Source organism: Zalophus californianus, chromosome 16, assembly GCF_009762305.2.
Source record: "Zalophus californianus isolate mZalCal1 chromosome 16, mZalCal1.pri.v2, whole genome shotgun sequence".
NCBI lineage: Eukaryota > Metazoa > Chordata > Mammalia > Carnivora > Otariidae > Zalophus > Zalophus californianus.
In genome coordinates this window covers 57,313,104-57,331,768 of record NC_045610.1, presented here as the reverse complement: position 1 = coordinate 57,331,768, position 18,665 = coordinate 57,313,104, and the positions used below count along the sequence as shown (strand labels likewise).

The window sequence follows — 18,665 nt, the reverse complement described above, 5'->3', positions numbered from 1 at the left end:
CTCTCATGTGCTCTCTCTCTCTCATTCTCGCTCTCTCAAATAAATAAATAAATACTTTAAAAAAAAATGAAGATACAGGCTTTGGAGGGGGGGGCAGAGGGAGAGGGAGAAGCAGTATTCCCAGCTAAGCATGGAGCCCAAGGTGGGGCTGGATCCCAGGAGCCTGGGATCATGACCTGAGCCGAAGGCAGAAGCTCAACTGACTGAGCCACCCAGGTGCCCCTGGCTACGGACTTTTAAAAGTGCTACTGAACAAAACACTCTACAGATGCTAAAGGAGTGAGCCATGTCATAAATGGTCCACAGCACTGGGTGACGTGAGCCAGGTGGGGAGTGGTAGAAGATAAAGTGGGAGAAATAAGTGGGGCTGGAATGGGTAGTGTCCTATAAGCCAGGGTGACTTGTTCAGGTTAATGTAGGCATGATGAAGCAATGAAAAAGTTTTAACTGGAGACATATAATTTGAGGGTTTTTTTTTAATAAGGAAATTTTCAAAAACAGATGTAGAGATACTGCAGTGAATCCATCACTCAGTTATTACAGTGATTGGCTTTCTGCCCTTTTATCTGTTCCCTCTCTCTCTCTCTCTCTCTCTCTTTTTTTTTTTTTAAAAGCTAGGCTCCATGCGGAGCGTAGAGCCCAGTGTGGGGCTCGATCTCACAGGACCTGAGCCGAGATCAAGAGTTGGACAGTTAACTGCCTGAGCCACCTAGGTGCCCTGTTCCCTCTCCTTTTTAAAAAAAATGCTTTTTTATTTATTTTTAAAGACTTATTTATTTATTTGACAGCGACACAGTGAGAGAGGGAACACAAGCAGAGGGGATGGGAGAGGGAGAAGCAGGCCTCCCGCTGAGCAGGGAGCCCGATGCGGGGCTCGATCCCAGGACCCTGGGATCATGACCTGAGCCGAAGGCAGACGCTTAACGACTGAGCCACCCAGGCGCCCCCCAAAAATGCTTTTTTATTGAAGCATTTTTTTTTGCCATTCTGTTGCAGTATAATTTATATACAGAAAAGTATACGGAAAGAGATGATTTTTCACAACCTGTAACCAGCAGACATTATCAGACGACATTACCAGCATCCCAGAAGTCTCCCTTTTGCTCCTTCTAATCACAAACCCTTCCTCTCTAAAGGTCACAGTCATGACGTCTGACACCTTAGGTTTGAAATCTGTTTCCAGTGACACCAGTCGTACCGCCCTGCAGGTTTTAGTTCACTAAATGTTTGCAAGATGATGTGTGGTGTCTGTGGTAACCATAAGTAGAACATCTCAAACCTTTGATCTTACTTTATTGTAGAATGTCCTTTTAAAGTACCACCGGTTTGCCTGAATTATTGTTGTTTTTTTTTCTTTCAGGGGCTACTGTTCCCGTAGACAAAGACGTCTTCGGAAAACACTCAATTTCAAGATGGGGAACAGACATAAATTTACAGGGAAAAAAATAACTGAAGATCTTCTGACTGATAACAGGTATTGACTGCTCTGTGCTAGTTGTTAAATACTTCTTGCTAATGTGTTTATTGAACAATTACGTGTTAGACACTGCCAAAACCCTTTAATTACCTCAGGTGATTCTTCTGGGAGCTCTCTGGAATAGACATGTTCACTATTCTTAATTTATAGGATGAGGAGACTGAGGCTCAGAGAGGTTTGATAACGTTTTCAGGAGCTGTGGTGGAGTGCTAAACACTAAAGTCCGTGATTAGAACCTGATGGGGTATTGGGTAAGGTTCTGGAATGCAAGTTTCAGTGTATAAGTGCTTACTTAAATCCATATATCTTAAATGAAATCTGCTATGTGTGAATTATTCCAGAAGAGTTTTATGTTTCGGTGCTGAATGCAGCCATGCATAAATTTGCAGAAGGATCAGTCTGTCAAGCAGCATGTATTAAAGGTCTCTAGGCCGGTTCCTCAAATTTCAGCCCGTGGGCCAAATTGGTCCTTGCCACCTGTTTTTGTAAAGTGTTTTGTTTGTTTTGTCTTTTTTTTTGAGAGAGAGAGCGGCGCTCGAGCAGGAGCACGAGCACACACAAGAGGGGGGAGGGACAGAGAGAGAGGGAGAAGCAGACTCCCTGCTGAGCACGAAGCCCAATGGATGCCAGGTTCAATCCCAGGCATGACCTCAGCCGAAGGCAGATGCTTAACTGACTGAGCCACCCAGGCATCCCTTGTTTTGTTTCTCTCTCTCTTTTTTTTAGGTAATCTCTACGCCCAACGTGGGGCTTGAACTCACAACCCAGAGATCAAGAGTTGCATGATCTATTGACTGAGTCAGCCAGGCGCCCCAGGGCGGTTTTGATAGGGAAACCAGGAAGCCTGCATTGAGGAGGCTGGATCTTGAGGGGTTTCTGAGAGGAAAGAACATTCTGTGTGAGGGGAAACAGCTTGCCTTGGTGTCTGAATGTACTTTAGGAATTATAATGCTGTGGTCAGTTAGCTGCTGCTTAGGCAGCAGAGAGGCTGGGAGCTTGGTGTATGGAGACACAGAACTAGAGCATGGTGCCCATGATGGGCTTCAGCAGGAGGTATTGGTTAAATCTGATGAGAACAGGTTAGGAAGGGTCTCTGTGATAATGAGATCCTTTATTTTGGAGAGACAAGATTAAGCTCTTTTTTTTTTTTAAGATTTTATTTATTTATTTGAGAGAGCACATGAGAGGGGGGAGGGTCAGAGGGAGGAGCAGACTCCCCGCTGAGCAGGGAGCCCGATGCGGGGCTCGATCCCAGGACTCCAGGATCATGATCTGAGCTGAAGGCAGTCGCCCAACCAACTGAGCCACCCAGGCACCCTAAGCTCATGTTTAAGGAAAATTAATCAGGGCAGTAGCTTAGCAAAAGACTTTCGAGTATAATAAGTGGCTAATTTATTCAGTCCTTAGCAAGTGCCACAGTCTGGTTTAAGTGTGTTACATGTATTACTACAAGGGAGACTGAGGCACAGAAGGATTAGTACTTTGTCCAGTGTCACATGGTTAGTGGCAGATGGTCCTGAGATTCCAACCCTGACTCTAGAGCCTTTTTCTTATCCACTTCAATATAGTGCCTCTTAAGGACTTGATTTTCAGCTGGGTTGGGATGGAGGCGGTGTTGATTCAAAGATGAGGCCAGACTGTGTGCCTGGGCTGCCACTTTGCTAAAATTGGGGAGGAGTGAGTCTGCATTTGCCCGGTTTGAGGTGGTAGCAGGTGTTTTTAGTGAGCTGTGTCTGGTGGGTGGTTAGAAATTTGAGGTGGAGCCTGATCGGAGATGCTGGTTGGGCGCCATGATTGATACTGGGAGAAGAGTAGTGCTTTTTCTTCTTTTTCTTTTTTTTTAATATTTTTTAAGTTTTAGAGCTTGAGTGAGAGGGGCAGAGACAGAGGGAGAAAGAATCTCAGGTAGACTCCATGCTGAACGCAGAGCCCAATGTTTGTAGGGCTCGATCTCAACAAGTCTGAGATCAGGACCTGAGCCAAAACCAAGAGTCAGACACTTAACCAATTGTGTCCCCCCAACCCCCAGGCCCCGAGAAGAGTAGTTCTGAGGAGGAAAGCCAGGGAGGGTGTTGGGAGAAGCTGAGAGGCTAAAGATCGTGCCTTGGGGAATATCAAAGTCTGATGCTCTTGGAGTTCATTGTTCAGGTTGCCCGTTCTCTCTTGCTTAGGTATTTGCTTCTGGTTCTGATGGATGCTGAACGAGCCTGGAGCTATGCCATGCAGCTGAAACAGGAAGCCAACACTGAACCCCGAAAACGGTTCCACTTGTTGTCTCGCCTGCGCAAAGCCGTGAAACACGCAGAGGAATTGGAACGCTTGTGTGAGAGCAATCGCGTGGATGCCAAGACCAAGTTAGAGGCTCAGGTTAGTGTCTTAACGTCAGCTTTGCTTTATTGTGATTAGAGACGTGATTTTATAGTTAAATGGAACAGTTTCTTAATGTTACAAATTGACAGAAGAGGAAATAACATGGTCTTGCTTTTTCAAGGCGAAGTTGGCATTTCTTATTTTTGTTTTTGAGCTCTTGGCCTGTTTTTGTTTTCTTCCCCCCTAACTTTATGTATGTATGTATGTAATCTCTGCACCCATTGTGGGCCTTGAATTCATGACCCCAAGATCAAGAGTCATATGCTCCACCAACTGAGCCTGCCCTTGAAATGGAGATAGAAAGCTTGACTCTTAGATCTGGGAAGTTCACAAAATAAGATTTTTTTTTTTTTTTTTCAGGGCTCTCTGCATTTTTAAATTTTATTTAAGTTCAGAAAAAAAATTTCAGTTACCATATAGTGTATTAGTTTCAGAGAAATGAGAATTTTTTTTTTTTAAGATTTTATTTATTTGACAGAGAGAGACACAGCGAGAGAGGGAACACAAGCAGGGGGAGTGGGAGAGGGAGAAGCAGGCCTCCCACAGAGCAGGGAGCCTGACATGGGGCTCGATCCCAGGACCCCAAGAGCATGACCTGAGCCGAAGGCAGACGCTTAATGACTGAGCCACCCAGGCACCTCTGAAATGAATTTTTAAAAAGATACAGATACTGCAAATTTCCATTCAGCTTCTGATACTGAATGTTATATCCTGGAAGCTAATTATTAAGTCACATGAAGAAAACAGACTTTTTTTTTTTTTTAATTCTAGGCAGTGAATGAATCATGGTGAATTATCTGTGTACCACATTTTATTTTATTTTTTTTTAAGATTTTATTTATTTATTTGACAGAGACACAGCAAGAGGGAACACAAGCAGGGGGAGTGGGAGAGGGAGAAGCAGGTTTCCCGCTGAGCAGGGAGCCTGATGTGGGGCTCGATCCCAGGACCCTGAGATCATGACCCGAGCTGAAGGCAGACGCTTAACGACTGAGCCACCCAGGCACACCTGTGTATCGTATTTTATTAAAGTTTTCTCTCTCTCTCTCTCTTTTTTTTTTTTAGGATTTTATTTATTTATTTGACAGAGACAGCGAGAGAGGGAACACAAGCGGGGGAGTGGGAGAGGGAGAAACAGGCTTCCCGCTGAGCAGGGACCCCCCCCCCCGATGCGGGGCTCAATCCCAGGACACTGGGATCATGAACTGAGCCGAAGGCAGACTCTTAATGACTGAGCCACCCAGGCGCCCCTTCTCTCTCTTTTTTAAAAAAAGATTTATTTATTTACTTTAAAGAGAGTGGAAGCGTGCCGCAGGGAGGGGCAGAGAAAGTCTTCAGCAGACTCTACTCTCTGAGCGTGGAGCCTGATGAGGGGCTCGATCCCATGATCCTGAGATCATGACCTGAGCTGAAACCAAGAGCTGGTCACTCAGCTAACTACACCACCCAGGCGCCCCAATAAATTTTCTCTGTTAAAATCACCTTGAATGGGTGCCTGGGTGGTGCGGTTGGTTGAGTGACTTTTGATCTCAGTTTGGGTCTTGATCTTAGTGTTGAGTTCAAGCCCCATGTTTGGCTCCCAGCTGGGTTTGAAGCCTTCTTAAAAATAAGTAAATAAATAATAAAATAAATAAATATAAAAAAAATAAATAAATAAAATCACCCTGATGAATATCTCCATATTCCTGATGTCAAAGCTGAAAGCAGGTGGAAGAGATTGAGCGGTGGCCTTGGCTCTTGGGTGTTGAAGCAGCTCCCTTCTTCCCCTTTCCAGGCTTACACAGCTTACCTCTCAGGAATGCTGCGTTTTGAACATCAAGAATGGAAAGCTGCGATTGAGGCTTTTAATAAATGCAAGTAAGTCCTCTGGTTCAAAAGCCACAGCCAATTTCAATTGTACATGGTCTCTTCCAAGCTGCAGGTCACTTAATGATTGTTTCTACAGAAGTACAGTTATTAAGATTTATTTATTTTAGAGCATATACGTGGGAGAGAGCACTCGGTGGGGAGGGGCAGAGGGAGAGGGAGAATCTCGAGCAGACTCCCTGCTGAGTGAGGAGCCTGACATGGGGCTCAATTTCATGACCCCAAGATCATGACCTGAGCCGAAATCAAGAGTTGGACACCCAGTCGACTGAGCAAGCTCCAGTTACTTCTTTTTTTTTTCTTCCCCTTCCCTTTTAGGAATATTGATCATTCTCATTCATCCTGAGAACCGTGCCAGTTCTCATAGTTGGTAGAAGGGTCTCAGAGTGCCATGTTTTGTTTTTAGCCATTGTGTTCTTTTTTATTTTCTTGAAGTAAGGCTGCTGTGAAAGCTGGTGTTTTTTTCCTCACAGAACTATCTACGAGAAACTGGCCAGCGCCTTCACAGAAGAGCAGGCTGTGCTGTACAACCAGCGTGTGGAAGAGATCTCACCCAACATCCGCTACTGTGCATATAACATTGGTGAGCAGGGGCTGAGCTGAGCACAGATGGGTGGGTTGGTGGTGGTTCATCTCGGAGAGCCTAGAGGATTTGTTAACTTTCGTGCTTTCCTTGTCCCTGCATCCGTCCTTGGCACGGGTTTTGGCTGATGAGAAAAGTAGAGCTGTCGACATCAGCCCAGCTTAAAGTCACGGAAGGCAGTTCCTGTGCTTTGTTTCCATCCTGCCAGCTTCTGTACTCCTCAAGAGCTTTGTGAAAGGACTTGGGGTTCACTGAACTGTGCCTGTGCAGGGGGAAGAGCTTGGAGTTGCATCTGGTGGTTCTTGAGAGACCAGAGCAGACCCTGAGGATTGCTACTCAACAGCTCTCTCTTTCTCAGGGGACCAGTCCGCTATCAGTGAGCTCATGCAGATGAGATTGAGGTCTGGGGGCACTGAGGGTCTTCTGGCTGAAAAATTGGAGGTAATCTAGTCTGTACATTTTTGTGAAGTCTTTGGTTGGAAAAAGTCTGGAAAAAGAAGTAATCCATGATCTGAGTAGTCAGTGTAATTGTTATTAATATATGCATATTTATAACCATGTATTTTTAACAAAGTCTTTTCATTTAATATTTTAAAGTATTCATTTTTTTATCTCATGTTTATTTTGTAGGCAAGTAATGTAGGCAAATAGAGAAAGTAGGAAATACAAAAGATGGGGGAAAACTAAAATCACATGGTAAAATCAGAGGTAACCACTACTAATAAGGTGATGAATAGCTTACGGATTTTTGTATATGTAGGAAAGAAAAGCATCTATACATATATTTTTTTAAGATTTTATTTAGAGCGAGAAAGAGCACGGGTTGGGGGAGAGGGAGAGAAAGAGAGAGAATCCCAAGCAGACTCCCTGCTGAGTGCAGAGCCCGACACAGGGCTCAGTCCCATGACCCCGAGACTACAACCCAAGCTGAAACCAAGAGTTGGACGCCCAACTGACTGAGCCACCCAGTTGCTCCAAAAAGGCACACGCGTGCATATATGTATGTATGGTTTTTTTTTTTTTTTTTCTTGAAGACTTTATTTGTCAGAGGGAGGGAGGGAGGGCACAAGCAGGGGCAATGGCAGCAGAGGGAGAAACAGGTTCCCTCCTGAGCAAGGAACCTGATGTGGGACTCGATCCCAGGACCCTGGGATCATGACCTGAGCCGAAGGCAGATGCTTAACCAACTGAGCCACCCAGGGGTCCTGAGGCATATATTTTTTAAATGGGATCTCAGGTGGTGCCTGGGTGGCTCAGTTCTTAAGCGTCTGCCTTTGGCTCAGGTGATGATCCCAGGGTCTTGGGATCGAGCCCCGCATCCGGCTCCCTGCTCCGTGGGAAGCCTGCTTCTCCCTCTCCCACTACCCCTGCTTGTGTTCCTTCTCTTGCTGTGTCTCTCTCTGTCAAATAAATAAATAAAAATCTTAAAAAAGGGGGGGGGATCTCAGTATACACCGTTCAGTAACGTGCTTTTTATTTTTTTAATTTTTTAAAGATTTTATTTATTTTGAGAGAGCATGAACGGGTGGGGGGAGGGGCGGACAGAGAGGGAGAAGCAGAGTCCCTCCTGAGCAGGGAGCCCGATGTCGGGCTTGGTCCTAGGACCCCAGGATCATGACCTGAGCCAAAGGCAGATGCTTAACCAACTGAGCCACCCAGGCACCCCAGTAACGTGGTTTTTAAATATAACATCTCGAGTGTTTTTTTTTTTTTCCACTTCAGTAAATGTTCCTACACTGTCATGTTTTGATAGCCACGTAGTACTCTGTTGTACTGAAGTCTGCTTCATTTGAGCGCTTCACTATTGTTGATGAAGTGATAAATAGTATTACCATGAATATCTGTGTTTTTGTACACATTTTTAGTTATTTCCTTAAGATACATTCCTAATTATGGGGTTGAATATTTTGGAAACTTTTGATTTGTATTGACAAATATCTTTAAGGAAGTTTCTACTAATTTACATTTCTGTTTATAGCATGTACAGATAGTTTCTCTCCTATACCCTTACTGAAAGTGTTGCTCTTTTTAATTTTTTTGTTTTTAAAAATTTTTTGTTGTTATTCTTTTAAGTAGGCTCCACATTGAGCATGGGGCTTGAACTAACTACCTCCAGGCCAAGAGTCACATGATCTACTGACTGAGCCAGCCAGGCGCCCCAGTGTTGTTCTTTTTTAATCTTCTGTTATGTCTTCCTAATGTTTGAGCTTCTATAAGCTAAGATAGATGATACTAAGGAGGAATTTAAATACAATTTGTATACTACTTCATAAGGCATAACATGTTAGTTATAGAAAGAGACAACTAATAGTTTTTGCCTTTCACCACGAGCAATTAAAGGTTTGACTTTTGAAAACTACTTTCCAGGCATTGATTACTCAGACTCGGGCCAAACAGGCAGCCACCATGAGCGAAGTGGAATGGAGAGGGAGAACGGTTCCAGTGAAGATCGACAAAGTGAGGATCTTTCTATTGGGATTGGCTGATAACGAAGCCGCCATTGCCCAGGTGAGGGGCAGCTGCCCGTCCCCTCTTCCATGCGTGTCTGAAGTTGTCCTGTGTGTTTACCATGTAGATGGGTGTTCATTTCTCACACAGCAAAAACTTGTCTTAATGCTATTTGAGATTTGGTCGCCAAATTATTGTAAAAGTTGAGCTCATAGGAGAGTTTTTGCATTGAGAGGGCAAAGATGATTGGCAGTGGCAGTCCTCGCCGTGGACGTGGAAGTGAGAGCGGTGAGAGGCTGGCTGATGCGAGGGCCCCGTCCGGCCCAGCAGGTGGTGCAGCAGCCTGACTGTTGTGCCCCCGACCACTTGTCCTAACCTTCTGTCCTCAGAGGGGCCCCCCTCATTCCTGAGCCTCTCCAGGAGAGTGGCTAAGCCAGAATATCTCGTTCTGCATGTGGCGTTTACGCCACGTTCATGCAAAGCGGTACTACTTGATGTTGCTTATCGTTACCTGTTCGTGGGTATGAACAACTGAAGGAGTTCCAAAAGATGAGAGATCCTGGTGATCTTGCTTTGTACAAAGTAGACAGTGATGAAGACACTTTTTGGATCTCTGTGAAGAGCATCTTAAAAAAACACCCAGCTGCTGAGCATGTCTGCAGCCTGCCCCAGGGGCGTTTCCTGCCACTTCACAGTAAGCCACTGCACCCTGAATAATTTGTGCGTGGGAGTGCTTTGTTGGTCGTGCTCATCAGTTTTAAGCGTCCAAACTTTTCAGTGACTTGTTCTGAAGTAGCTACTTTGGGTTGAGGACAGCTTTTAACAGTGGGAGAGCTTCTTTGTGCCTCTGTCTAGGTTGTGTATTGCTCCTCTCGTTTCTCGTCAATTTGCATAAAGGCCAGAAGACGAGAGCAATACTAGTAAGTTGATTTGTCCTTTAAAAGACCAAGAAGCCTTTCTGGAGAGCAGTTCATTGGCACTGTTGTGTGGTAGTGTCTCTTCTGGACTATGATTCTCATAGCAGCTCTTGACCTGATGTGGTTGGGTTAATTCTTTTGTTTCAATGTGGTATGTTCTGGAAGAGAAGAGCTGCCGTCAGTGACAATGGGGCAGGAGTTCTGGCTGTGGCCGGGGTTGGGGGGTGGCCATGGGGCAGATTACATGGGGGGGTCTCCTTAGGAACGGGCCACAGACGTATATTAAATAGGACAAGGAAAGCTAACATTTATTAATTTTAAAAAGTTATTTAGCTTAAAGTTTAGAAAAGATAAATGTTTTAACGTCCTATTTTCCATATACCTTCATTGATGTTGCATTGTGCTCATAAAAAGGACAACGCTGGATTTTCTTTTAGCTTTTTTCATGTTCATAAGTGATGTTACATAATTTTTTACTTGTAGAAATCATACTGCGAACTGATTTTGAATCCTGTTTTTCTTAGCGTATTATAACGATTTTCCATGGTCTTATGTATCAGTTCACAAAATTTAAAAAATACACGGTGGTCAACTGGACAGAGACACTACAGAGATGAGCAAAGGAGGGTAATAGTCCTCCTTAATGTCCCAGATACACTGTTTAAAGCTTTCATGTTTTTACCTTTTTAATCTTATGGGGTGGGTGATACTCTCATTGTACAGTTGGGAAAACAGGTCTGAGAGAGACCATATAACTTGAGCCATACTCATCTGATAGAAGGGAAGGGAGTGCTTGCCTATAAACCATGCCCTTTTGACTCCAAAGCTCGTGTTCCTTGAACTTTTCCATATCTCAGGAGGGCTAGTAACAGGATCATTTTACTTGGCTTTGGTGAATAGCTAATGTAATCTTACTTAATACGGTACACGGTACAAAAGCAGAGTCCTGGGCCCCTGGGATAGACCGAATGAGCAGAACGTTAATTGAAGCAAATAGTCCTCTCCAATTTAGTAGATTAGTGGGGGCAGGAGAGTTTCCCATGTGGAAAGAGAAGGGATAGTGGGGTTTTATCTGAATTTATCTTTCTCCTGCTTTGTATGCATAATTAAAAAATAAAAACCCACACGGTGGAGATCTTTTTGCCTTATTCATAAAATCGGCTTGAGCTATATTAGATGAAGTAAAAGCATTTTACAACTGCACTTGAAGCCATTGCTTTAAAATTGAAGATCATTTCAATCATGTGATGACTAGTTGAGCTTTGTGTACATTTTTAAAAGGATTACTCTCAGATTTGAGTGTTAGCATATTTGAAGGGTTGACCTCTGGGTCTTCAGGTCACTGTTGCTCCCTTTTTTTTTTTTAAGATTCATTTATTAGAGTGTGCTCTCCGGGGGGAGGGGCGGGAGGAGAAGGAGAGAGACTCTCAAGCAGACTCCCCACTGAGTGAGGAGCCCAACACTGTGGCTTAGTCTTATGACCCTGGACCCTGAGATCACGACCTGAGCTGAAACCAAGAGTTGGACGCCCAACCAGCTGAGCCACCCAGGTGCCCCGTAGCTGTTTCTTCTAAAGCAGTTCAAGATTGGCCAAAATTTTGGTAGTAATGGCAAGAAAAAAAGCAATGTTGGGGTACCTGGCTGTCTCAGTCGGTGGTGTGTGCAACTCTTGATCTTAGGGTCGTAAATTCAAGCCCCACGTTGGAGCCTACTTAACAAAACAGCAATGTTACTCCAACGTTGAATAGTTTTTTTTTTTAAAAAAAAAGATAGTTGATTCGTGAACAACATAGGTTTGAACTGTGTAGGTCCACTTGTAGGTGGACTTTCTTTTGATAAATCTAATACAATGCCATGAATGTATTTTCCATATGATTTTCTAAATGTTTTCTCTGCCCTAGCATATTTTATTATAAGAATATAGTATGTAGGGGCGCCTGGGTGGCTCGGTTGGGCGACTGCCTTCGGCTCAGGTCATGATCCTGGAGTCCCGGGATCGAGTCCCGCGTTGGGCTCCCTGCTCAGCGGGGAGTCTGCTTCTCCCTCTGACCCTCCCCCCTTCATGCTGTCTCTCTATCCCACTCTCTCTCAAATAAATAAAATCTTAAAAAAAAAGAATGTATATAACATAGATTATAATGTATAGAATCTAAGATGTACCAGAGAGGAGGTGGGTGGGCGGGATGGGGAAAGGGTACACTGATGAAAAAAGTTATAAAATCATTAAAAAAAAAATTACTCAAGGCCCCACCCCCCAGAGATTTTGATTTAGTAAGTCTGCACTGGGGCCCAGGAATTTGCTTCCGAGTTCCCAGATGATGCTAATTCTGCTGGTCCCAGGACCATGCTTTGACTAGCTCTACATAGTTTAATTATTTATTAGCTATTTGTGAAGAGATGAAAGAAAATTAAAAGGCTTTGGCAAGGGGCGCCTGGGTGGCTCAGTCGTTAAGCGTTTGCCTTCGGCTCGGGTCATGGTCCCAGGGTCCTGGGACCGAGCCCCGCGGGCAGCCTGCTTCTCCCTCTCCCACGCCCCCTGCTTGTGTTCCTGCTTTCTCTCTCTGTCAGATGAATAGATAAAATCTTAAAAAAAAAAAAAAAAAGGCTTTGGCAAGCAGGAATGGCATACGGGTGTTTAATTGCTCACGGGGTACGGTGGAGTGTGTGAAGGCTGTAAGAAAGCAGAGGCTTAGGGCGCCTGGGTGGCTCAGTTGTTGGGCGGCTGCCTTCGGCTCGGGTCATGATCCCAGGGTCCTGGGATCGAGCCCCGCATCGGGCTCCCTGCTCCGCGGGGAAGCCTGCTTCTCCCTCTCCCACTCTCCCTGCTGTGTTCCTGCTCTCGCTGTGTCTCTCTCTCTCTCTCAAATAAGTAAATAAAATCTTAAAAAAAAAAAAAAAAGCAGAGGCTTAGAAGGAGCCGTACTGAGGACAGCTTCACATCTTTCAATTTGAGAGTAAAGGCTGAAGAGGGAGAAATATTTGAAGGCTATTAACGTAATTTTCAGTGTTAAATCATTCTTGTATATCTGAGGTAACCCCACTTGGTTATGGTATATTATTGTACTTTTTATACATTGCTGGATATCATTTGCTAATATTTAAGAATTTTGCATCTATTTGCATGAGGAAGTGGCTTATAATTTTCTTACAATGTCTTTTTTCAGGGTTTGGTATCAGGATTGTACACACCTCATAAAACAAGTTTGGAGATTTTCCTTCCTTTTTTCTGAAAGAATTTATGTAATACCAGTATTTTTCTTTTTCAAATGTTTGTTGTAATTTACCAGTGAAACTATTGGGCTTAGAGTTTTCTTTGTAGGAAGGGTTTGTTTTTTCTTTTTTGGGATGGGATATAATTGACATAAAACATTAGTTTCAGGTGTACAGCATAATTTGATATTTACAGGAAGGCTTTTAAATTTTGTTGCTTGTTTTAAATTTAATTCCTAGAGCTAGTCAGGTTTTGTTTCATCTTGTGTCCTTTGGATGAGTCTTATTTTTAAAAGGCATTTATTAATTTCATGTACATTGTTGAATTTATTGACAAAGTTTATAATATTCCCTTCTCATTTCAGTGTTTGTAGGATGTGTAGTGTTAGCCCCTATTAAGTGCCTAGTTAATGTGCTGATTGCAGTGAATACAGTTCTCTGGTTGTTAAAGATCTTACAGTGTATTAGGGTCTCTTCTGAGTATCAGAGGTCTTTAAATAATGTGGTAGATGTAAGAGATGTAGATCAAACAAAATGTGTGTCAATCCCAGGGAATCCCGGTAAGTTTTTTTTTTTTTTTAAGATTTTATTTATTTATTTGAGAGAGAGAGAATGAGAGACAGCATGAGAGGGAGGAGGGTCAGAGGGGGGAGCAGACTCCCCACTGAGCAGGGAGCCCGATGTGGGACTCGATCCCGGAACTCCAGGATCATGACCTGAGCCGAAGGCAGTCGCTTAACTATCTGAGCCACCCAGGCGCCCTCCCGGTAAGGTTTCAACGTTAAAACAGTTCAGTGTCTACTGTGCTATACACACATACATCAAATCTAGCTGTTAAGTAAAATAGTTCAAGTACAGTATGAGATAAAGTTCCGTTAAATCCTTAGATGTTGCGTCTAGCACTGTAGCTGATTAAATATCTATTGAATTGAATCAACCGTGGGTTATTACCTAGGGAAAATGCCCTTTGGCCATTTGAGTTAATCCCAGGAAGAACCACGTGCCCCCTTGGTGCCACTACCAGATTATTTGGCTGGATGTCACACAGGTCTTCTCCACCTTGCCCGTTCTCATTGTGTGGGTTGTTCCCTGCCCTGGGGACCAAGAGCTGTGCCTTGGAGATGCAGGGCTCTTGGTTTCAATGTTTCTTTTTTTTTTCTTCTTAAAGATTTACGTTTCAGTAATCTCCACACCCAACATGGGTTTTGAACCCACAACCGAGAGATCAAGAGTCACATGTTTCACCGACTGAGCCAGCCAGGCGCCCCTTCATGTTTCTTCGCCTAGCTAGTGTTGGTATTGCCCCCCTGTAGGGACTAGAATGCAAGCATTTGGTAGGCCCAGTTTATGCTTGCTCGTAGAGGTTTTGTGACATTTAAATACTAGAACAGCAGTTTACTGAAGAGCATAGAAGGAAGAAATAATTCAGGGAGATAAAGTGTTAGACTGAGAAGACTAGAGCAGGGAATTAATCGGCTGCCAAAATCCAGTTGCAAAATTCTTGGTCTTCTGAGCCAGGCTTTATGTCTTCTTGGGCTGAATAATTGTGTTACTTTATAATTTGTTTCTGTTTTGTTTTATTAATCCTTAATTCTACCTGACTTGTCACTGGTGGTTGTTGTCAGCTCTTTTGGAGAGATGGCCGGTTTGATGAGTTTTATCCCTGGGTTATGGTTAATACTTTAATGTGTGAGCGAAAGGGAGACCATTTGTCCTCTTTTTTTTTTTTTAAGATTTTATTTATTTGAGAGAGAATGAGAGATAGCATGAGAGGGAAGAGGGTCAGAGGGAGAAGCAGACTCCCCGCCGAGCAGGGAGCCCGATGCGGGACCCGATCCCGGGACTCCAGGATCATGACCTGAGCCGAAGGCAGTCGCCCAACCAACTGAGCCACCCAGGCGCCCCCATTTGTCCTTCTCTTTAAAAGAAAAAAAAAAAAAGCTGTTCCTAAGTGAGGTTTGTATTCTCCTTTACCGGATTTCCATGTGTTGTTTCTTGGATCTTAGTGGCCTGGGGAAGACTTGGTTCCCATTCCCTTGGTTCTCCTGTGGGTGTGGTGGAGAATGTGGTCAGACTTGCCTTGTCTGTCTCTTAGTCACACCGCCACCTTCCAGCAGTCTTTGTAGACAAGTGAAAACAATCTGGAAACACTTTTGAAATAGCAGGGGGTCTACCTCAGGACGTGCAGCAGCTGCATTCCCTCTTCAGGTCCTTGAGACACGTCTTTTTTTTTTTTTTTTAAGATTTTATTTATTTTTGGCAGCACCAGCAGGGGGAACAACAGAGGGAAAGGGAGAACAGACTCCCCGCTGAGCAGGGAGCCCGATGCGGGGCTTGACCCCAGGACCCCGGGATCATGACCTGAGCCTTGAGGCTGTCAGAAAGCACATCTTGGGGTGTTCCAAGTTTTATGAAAATTGATCTAGAATTTGTTTTTATTTGTTAGGTCCAAGTAACACATTACTTCTGGGTTGAAGATTTCTCTGTCTCAGAGGCACGCCTGGGAAAAGGTGCAGGCAGACCACAAACTCTTATGCAGGGAGTTTGCCGCTTCGGTTTAGGAGCCCATTCTTGTTGGTCCCATGACTGACTTGGGTCTGCATGTAGATGCTGAGGAATGCTGCCTCTGCATGTAGAGAGGTGTTTCTTGTTCGTTGTCTTTTCAGGATGATTTTAGCCTCTGAGATAGGTATGTAAATATGAGTGAAGTAGCAAAGTACATTTCAGGCTTCCTATTTGGAGACATTTTGTTTAGCCCAGGGAGAGCCCTGAGAACCTCTGCTGCAGAGATTAGTGATCTCTGAGTCACTGTGCAGTGTGGGTGGCAGAAAACCCAAGTGACTGAAGCTCTCCCCTTCCGATGGGCTTTTTCCTGCAGTGTGGTTTCAGTCTTCTGTAAAGTTCCCAGTGGAACTTAGACTTCTGTGGAAGCAGTGGAAAGTTTGCTTATGTTCAGCACCTTGATGCAGAGGTGTCCTTATTCCAAGGGAACAAGAGTGATACATGGCAGTAAAGAGGTTTATATTTTGCATAATTTTAGTTTTTTTAATTGGTGCTGCACTCTCTCTGCAGGAAAGCAGACTAATCCTGTGTAGCTGGTGAAATGACGTTTACTCTTCTCTTACTTTATATACCCATTGCCCCAAATGTCGAACTTCTTAAAATGGTGTTGGTGGCATATCTGCCAATTGTAAGACATCAGAACTGATGCACGAGCTCATCCTGCCTGCTAACAGTGTGGCTCCCTGGGGCTGCGGGGGGAGGTGTGTGTGTGTGTGTGTGTGTGTGTGTGTGTGTGTGTGTGTGTGTGTGTGTGTGTGTGTGTGTGTGTGTGTGTACATACGTACATACACATGGCACCTGCTGCCGAGTCTCTTCACAGATCCGAGTGTGTGTGTGTGTGTGTGTGTGTGTGTGTGTGTGTGTGTACATACGTACATACACATGGCACCTGCTGCCGAGTCTCTTCACAGATCCGAGTCCAGTTGCTAACTGTTGCATGGCTACCTCAGTCCACAGGATTTGTATTTCAGAACATTTGGCCAGCAAGCAAGACTCAGTTATTACAAAGAGTCTTGCTAATTTGAGGAGCCGCTTAACAGTGTTTTATGTGAAGTGTTTCTCTGCGCTGTTGAGTACACTAGACATTTGAACATCTGTGGCTGTTTAACGCTTAAATTAATGAAGATTTCAAGTGCTCAGTAGCCACATGTGGCTGATGGCTGCTGTACCGGACGGGGCCGCTGAGAGGGTTTCCATCATCACAGAAAGTTCTTTTGTTTTTTTTTTTTTTAATAAAGATTTTATTTTATTTTTTTTAAAGATTTTATTTATTTGAGAGCGAGAACGAGCGGTGGGGAGGGGCAGAGGCAGAGGAAGAAAAGAGAAGCAGACTCCCTGCTGAGCAGGGAGCCCGGTGCGGGGCTCGGTCCCAGGACCCGGAGATCATGACCTGATCCGAAGGCAGATGCTTAACTGACTGAGCCTCCCAGGCGCCCCAAAGATTTTATTTTTAAGTAACGTGTACACCCAGTGTGGGGCTCGAACTCACATCCTAGAGATGGAGAGTCTCATGTTTCCCCGGATTGAGCCATCCAGGTGCCCCATCACAGAAAGTTCTGTTGGACAATGCTCTTTAGGTTTCAGTAAATTAATAGTGGCTGTGTTTGCCTTTAGATATTTATAGAATGACTGTGCCCCTGATTTTTTCCTAAGTTAGTGAGCAACAGAAAAGTCAATATAAGTAGCAATGTTTGATTTATATTGGGTAATTTACAAAGAAGTTCACCCCCACACACACTGGAAACTAGGAAAAACGTAAGAGTTCTTAAGGGAAGGAAAGGTTTTTCTTTAAGCCCCTACCAACCTCGTAAAGGAGTGGGCAGTAATGGGTTTTTCTTTTGGGCTCTCTTAGAGGTCAGTTGAATGTCAAGAGATCCGATTGGATGTTTCTGTGGAAAGTCAAATATAATAATGGGAGTGTTGATGTTTTAATGTCACAGTGGGTCTGCCGGCAACACAAGTTCATCTCCTTTCTGCCTCTCATCCACTCCTACCAGCTCAGTCAGATTCTTTAGAATGGTAATGTGATTTGGCAGGTACTCCGTTAATGAATCACTTTTCCCTTTTCCCAGCTGGCTAGTAGAGGGGTGACGCCCTGGAACCTTGTGCAAAGACTGTCATGGAGTGCTTGTCAACCTCAGCATACCCACAGGGAATGTGGGTACGCTCGAAGTGCACATCTAAATGCACAATTTCTTTTTTTTTTAAAGATTTTATTTATTTATTTGAGAGAGAGAATGAGAGATAGAAAGCACAAGAGGGAAGAGGGTCAGAGGGAGAAGCAGACTACCTGCTGAGCAGGGAGCCCGATGCGGGACTCGATCCCGGGACTCCAGGATCATGACCTGAGCCGAAGGCAGTCACTTACCCACTGAGCCACCCAGGCGCCCTAAGTGCACAATTTCTGTGGTGAAGGGAGCTTCGTGTGATCCTTAGGAGAAATATATTTTTGACTTGGTATTGGTTAGTAACGTTACTTGGACTTAAATCTAGGATAGGCAAGTCTTTGGGGTACGTTTGTAAGGGTTACTCTGCTGGCGCACGGTAGAGCTTGAGACCATTTGTTCCCGTGTGCCGTGTTTCAAGGATGTCAGGGGCAGGTCCTGAGCAGAGGTGGAAATGGTGGAGGAAAGTAGTAGAAAGTTCTATGATAGGAAAAAAATTTAAAGCATCTGTTGTTTGACAGATAGTTTCAGATCAGTTATGCAGATCCTTTTTCAGTGTGCTCACTTTATATATATATGTGTACATCTATATATATATTATTCTGTTTCCATATGAATAACGGATAAGCCTATAAGAAAAATCTTACCTGGTGGAGACTAGTGACAATTGAAACGATCTCTGATTTGGGGTGTTTCTGGCTGGATGTGTGTGTTTGTGTATAATGGGGGGAATCAAGGCACGGTTATGCCCTCCTCCCATTAGAATACTATGGCTCACTCAGAGGAAAATTTTTGTACTGCATTCTGCCCTTGTTTAGGCTGAAAGTGAAGAAACCAAGGAGCGTCTGTTTGAATCCATGCTCAGTGAGTGTCGGGACGCCATCCAGGCCGTTCGGGAAGAGCTCAAGCCCGATCAGGTAGGACTGTCAGCTGGCCCACCGGCTCTTGCTCCTGGCTGAGCTCCTTCTCAGTCTGTGTGTCTTGTTCCCGGGGCGGGGCGGGGGGTGGGGTGAGCCCAGTGGTCTGAGTGCATAGACTCTCAGCCAAGGTATTTTTAGATCTAGTGA

The 18,665-nt window shown here is 44.3% G+C and overlaps 2 protein-coding genes across 2 annotated transcripts in view; one reads left to right on the top strand and one right to left on the bottom strand.

Annotated features, from left to right (window-relative positions):
• The window catches only part of LOC113939299 (60S ribosomal protein L35a-like), a 426,207-nt gene that overhangs the window by 338,727 nt on the left and 68,815 nt on the right, over positions 1-18,665 (bottom strand). The window lies entirely within an intron of this gene.
• The window catches only part of SRP68 (signal recognition particle 68), a 32,213-nt gene that overhangs the window by 2,942 nt on the left and 10,606 nt on the right, over positions 1-18,665 (top strand). Inside the window, exons 3-9 of the mRNA XM_027625098.2 lie at positions 1,361-1,474; positions 3,649-3,844; positions 5,622-5,704; positions 6,187-6,296; positions 6,655-6,737; positions 8,664-8,804; positions 18,417-18,515. Of these exons, the coding sequence (XP_027480899.1) occupies positions 1,361-1,474; positions 3,649-3,844; positions 5,622-5,704; positions 6,187-6,296; positions 6,655-6,737; positions 8,664-8,804; positions 18,417-18,515 (826 nt within the window). The remainder of the gene's footprint in view (positions 1-1,360; positions 1,475-3,648; positions 3,845-5,621; positions 5,705-6,186; positions 6,297-6,654; positions 6,738-8,663; positions 8,805-18,416; positions 18,516-18,665) is intronic.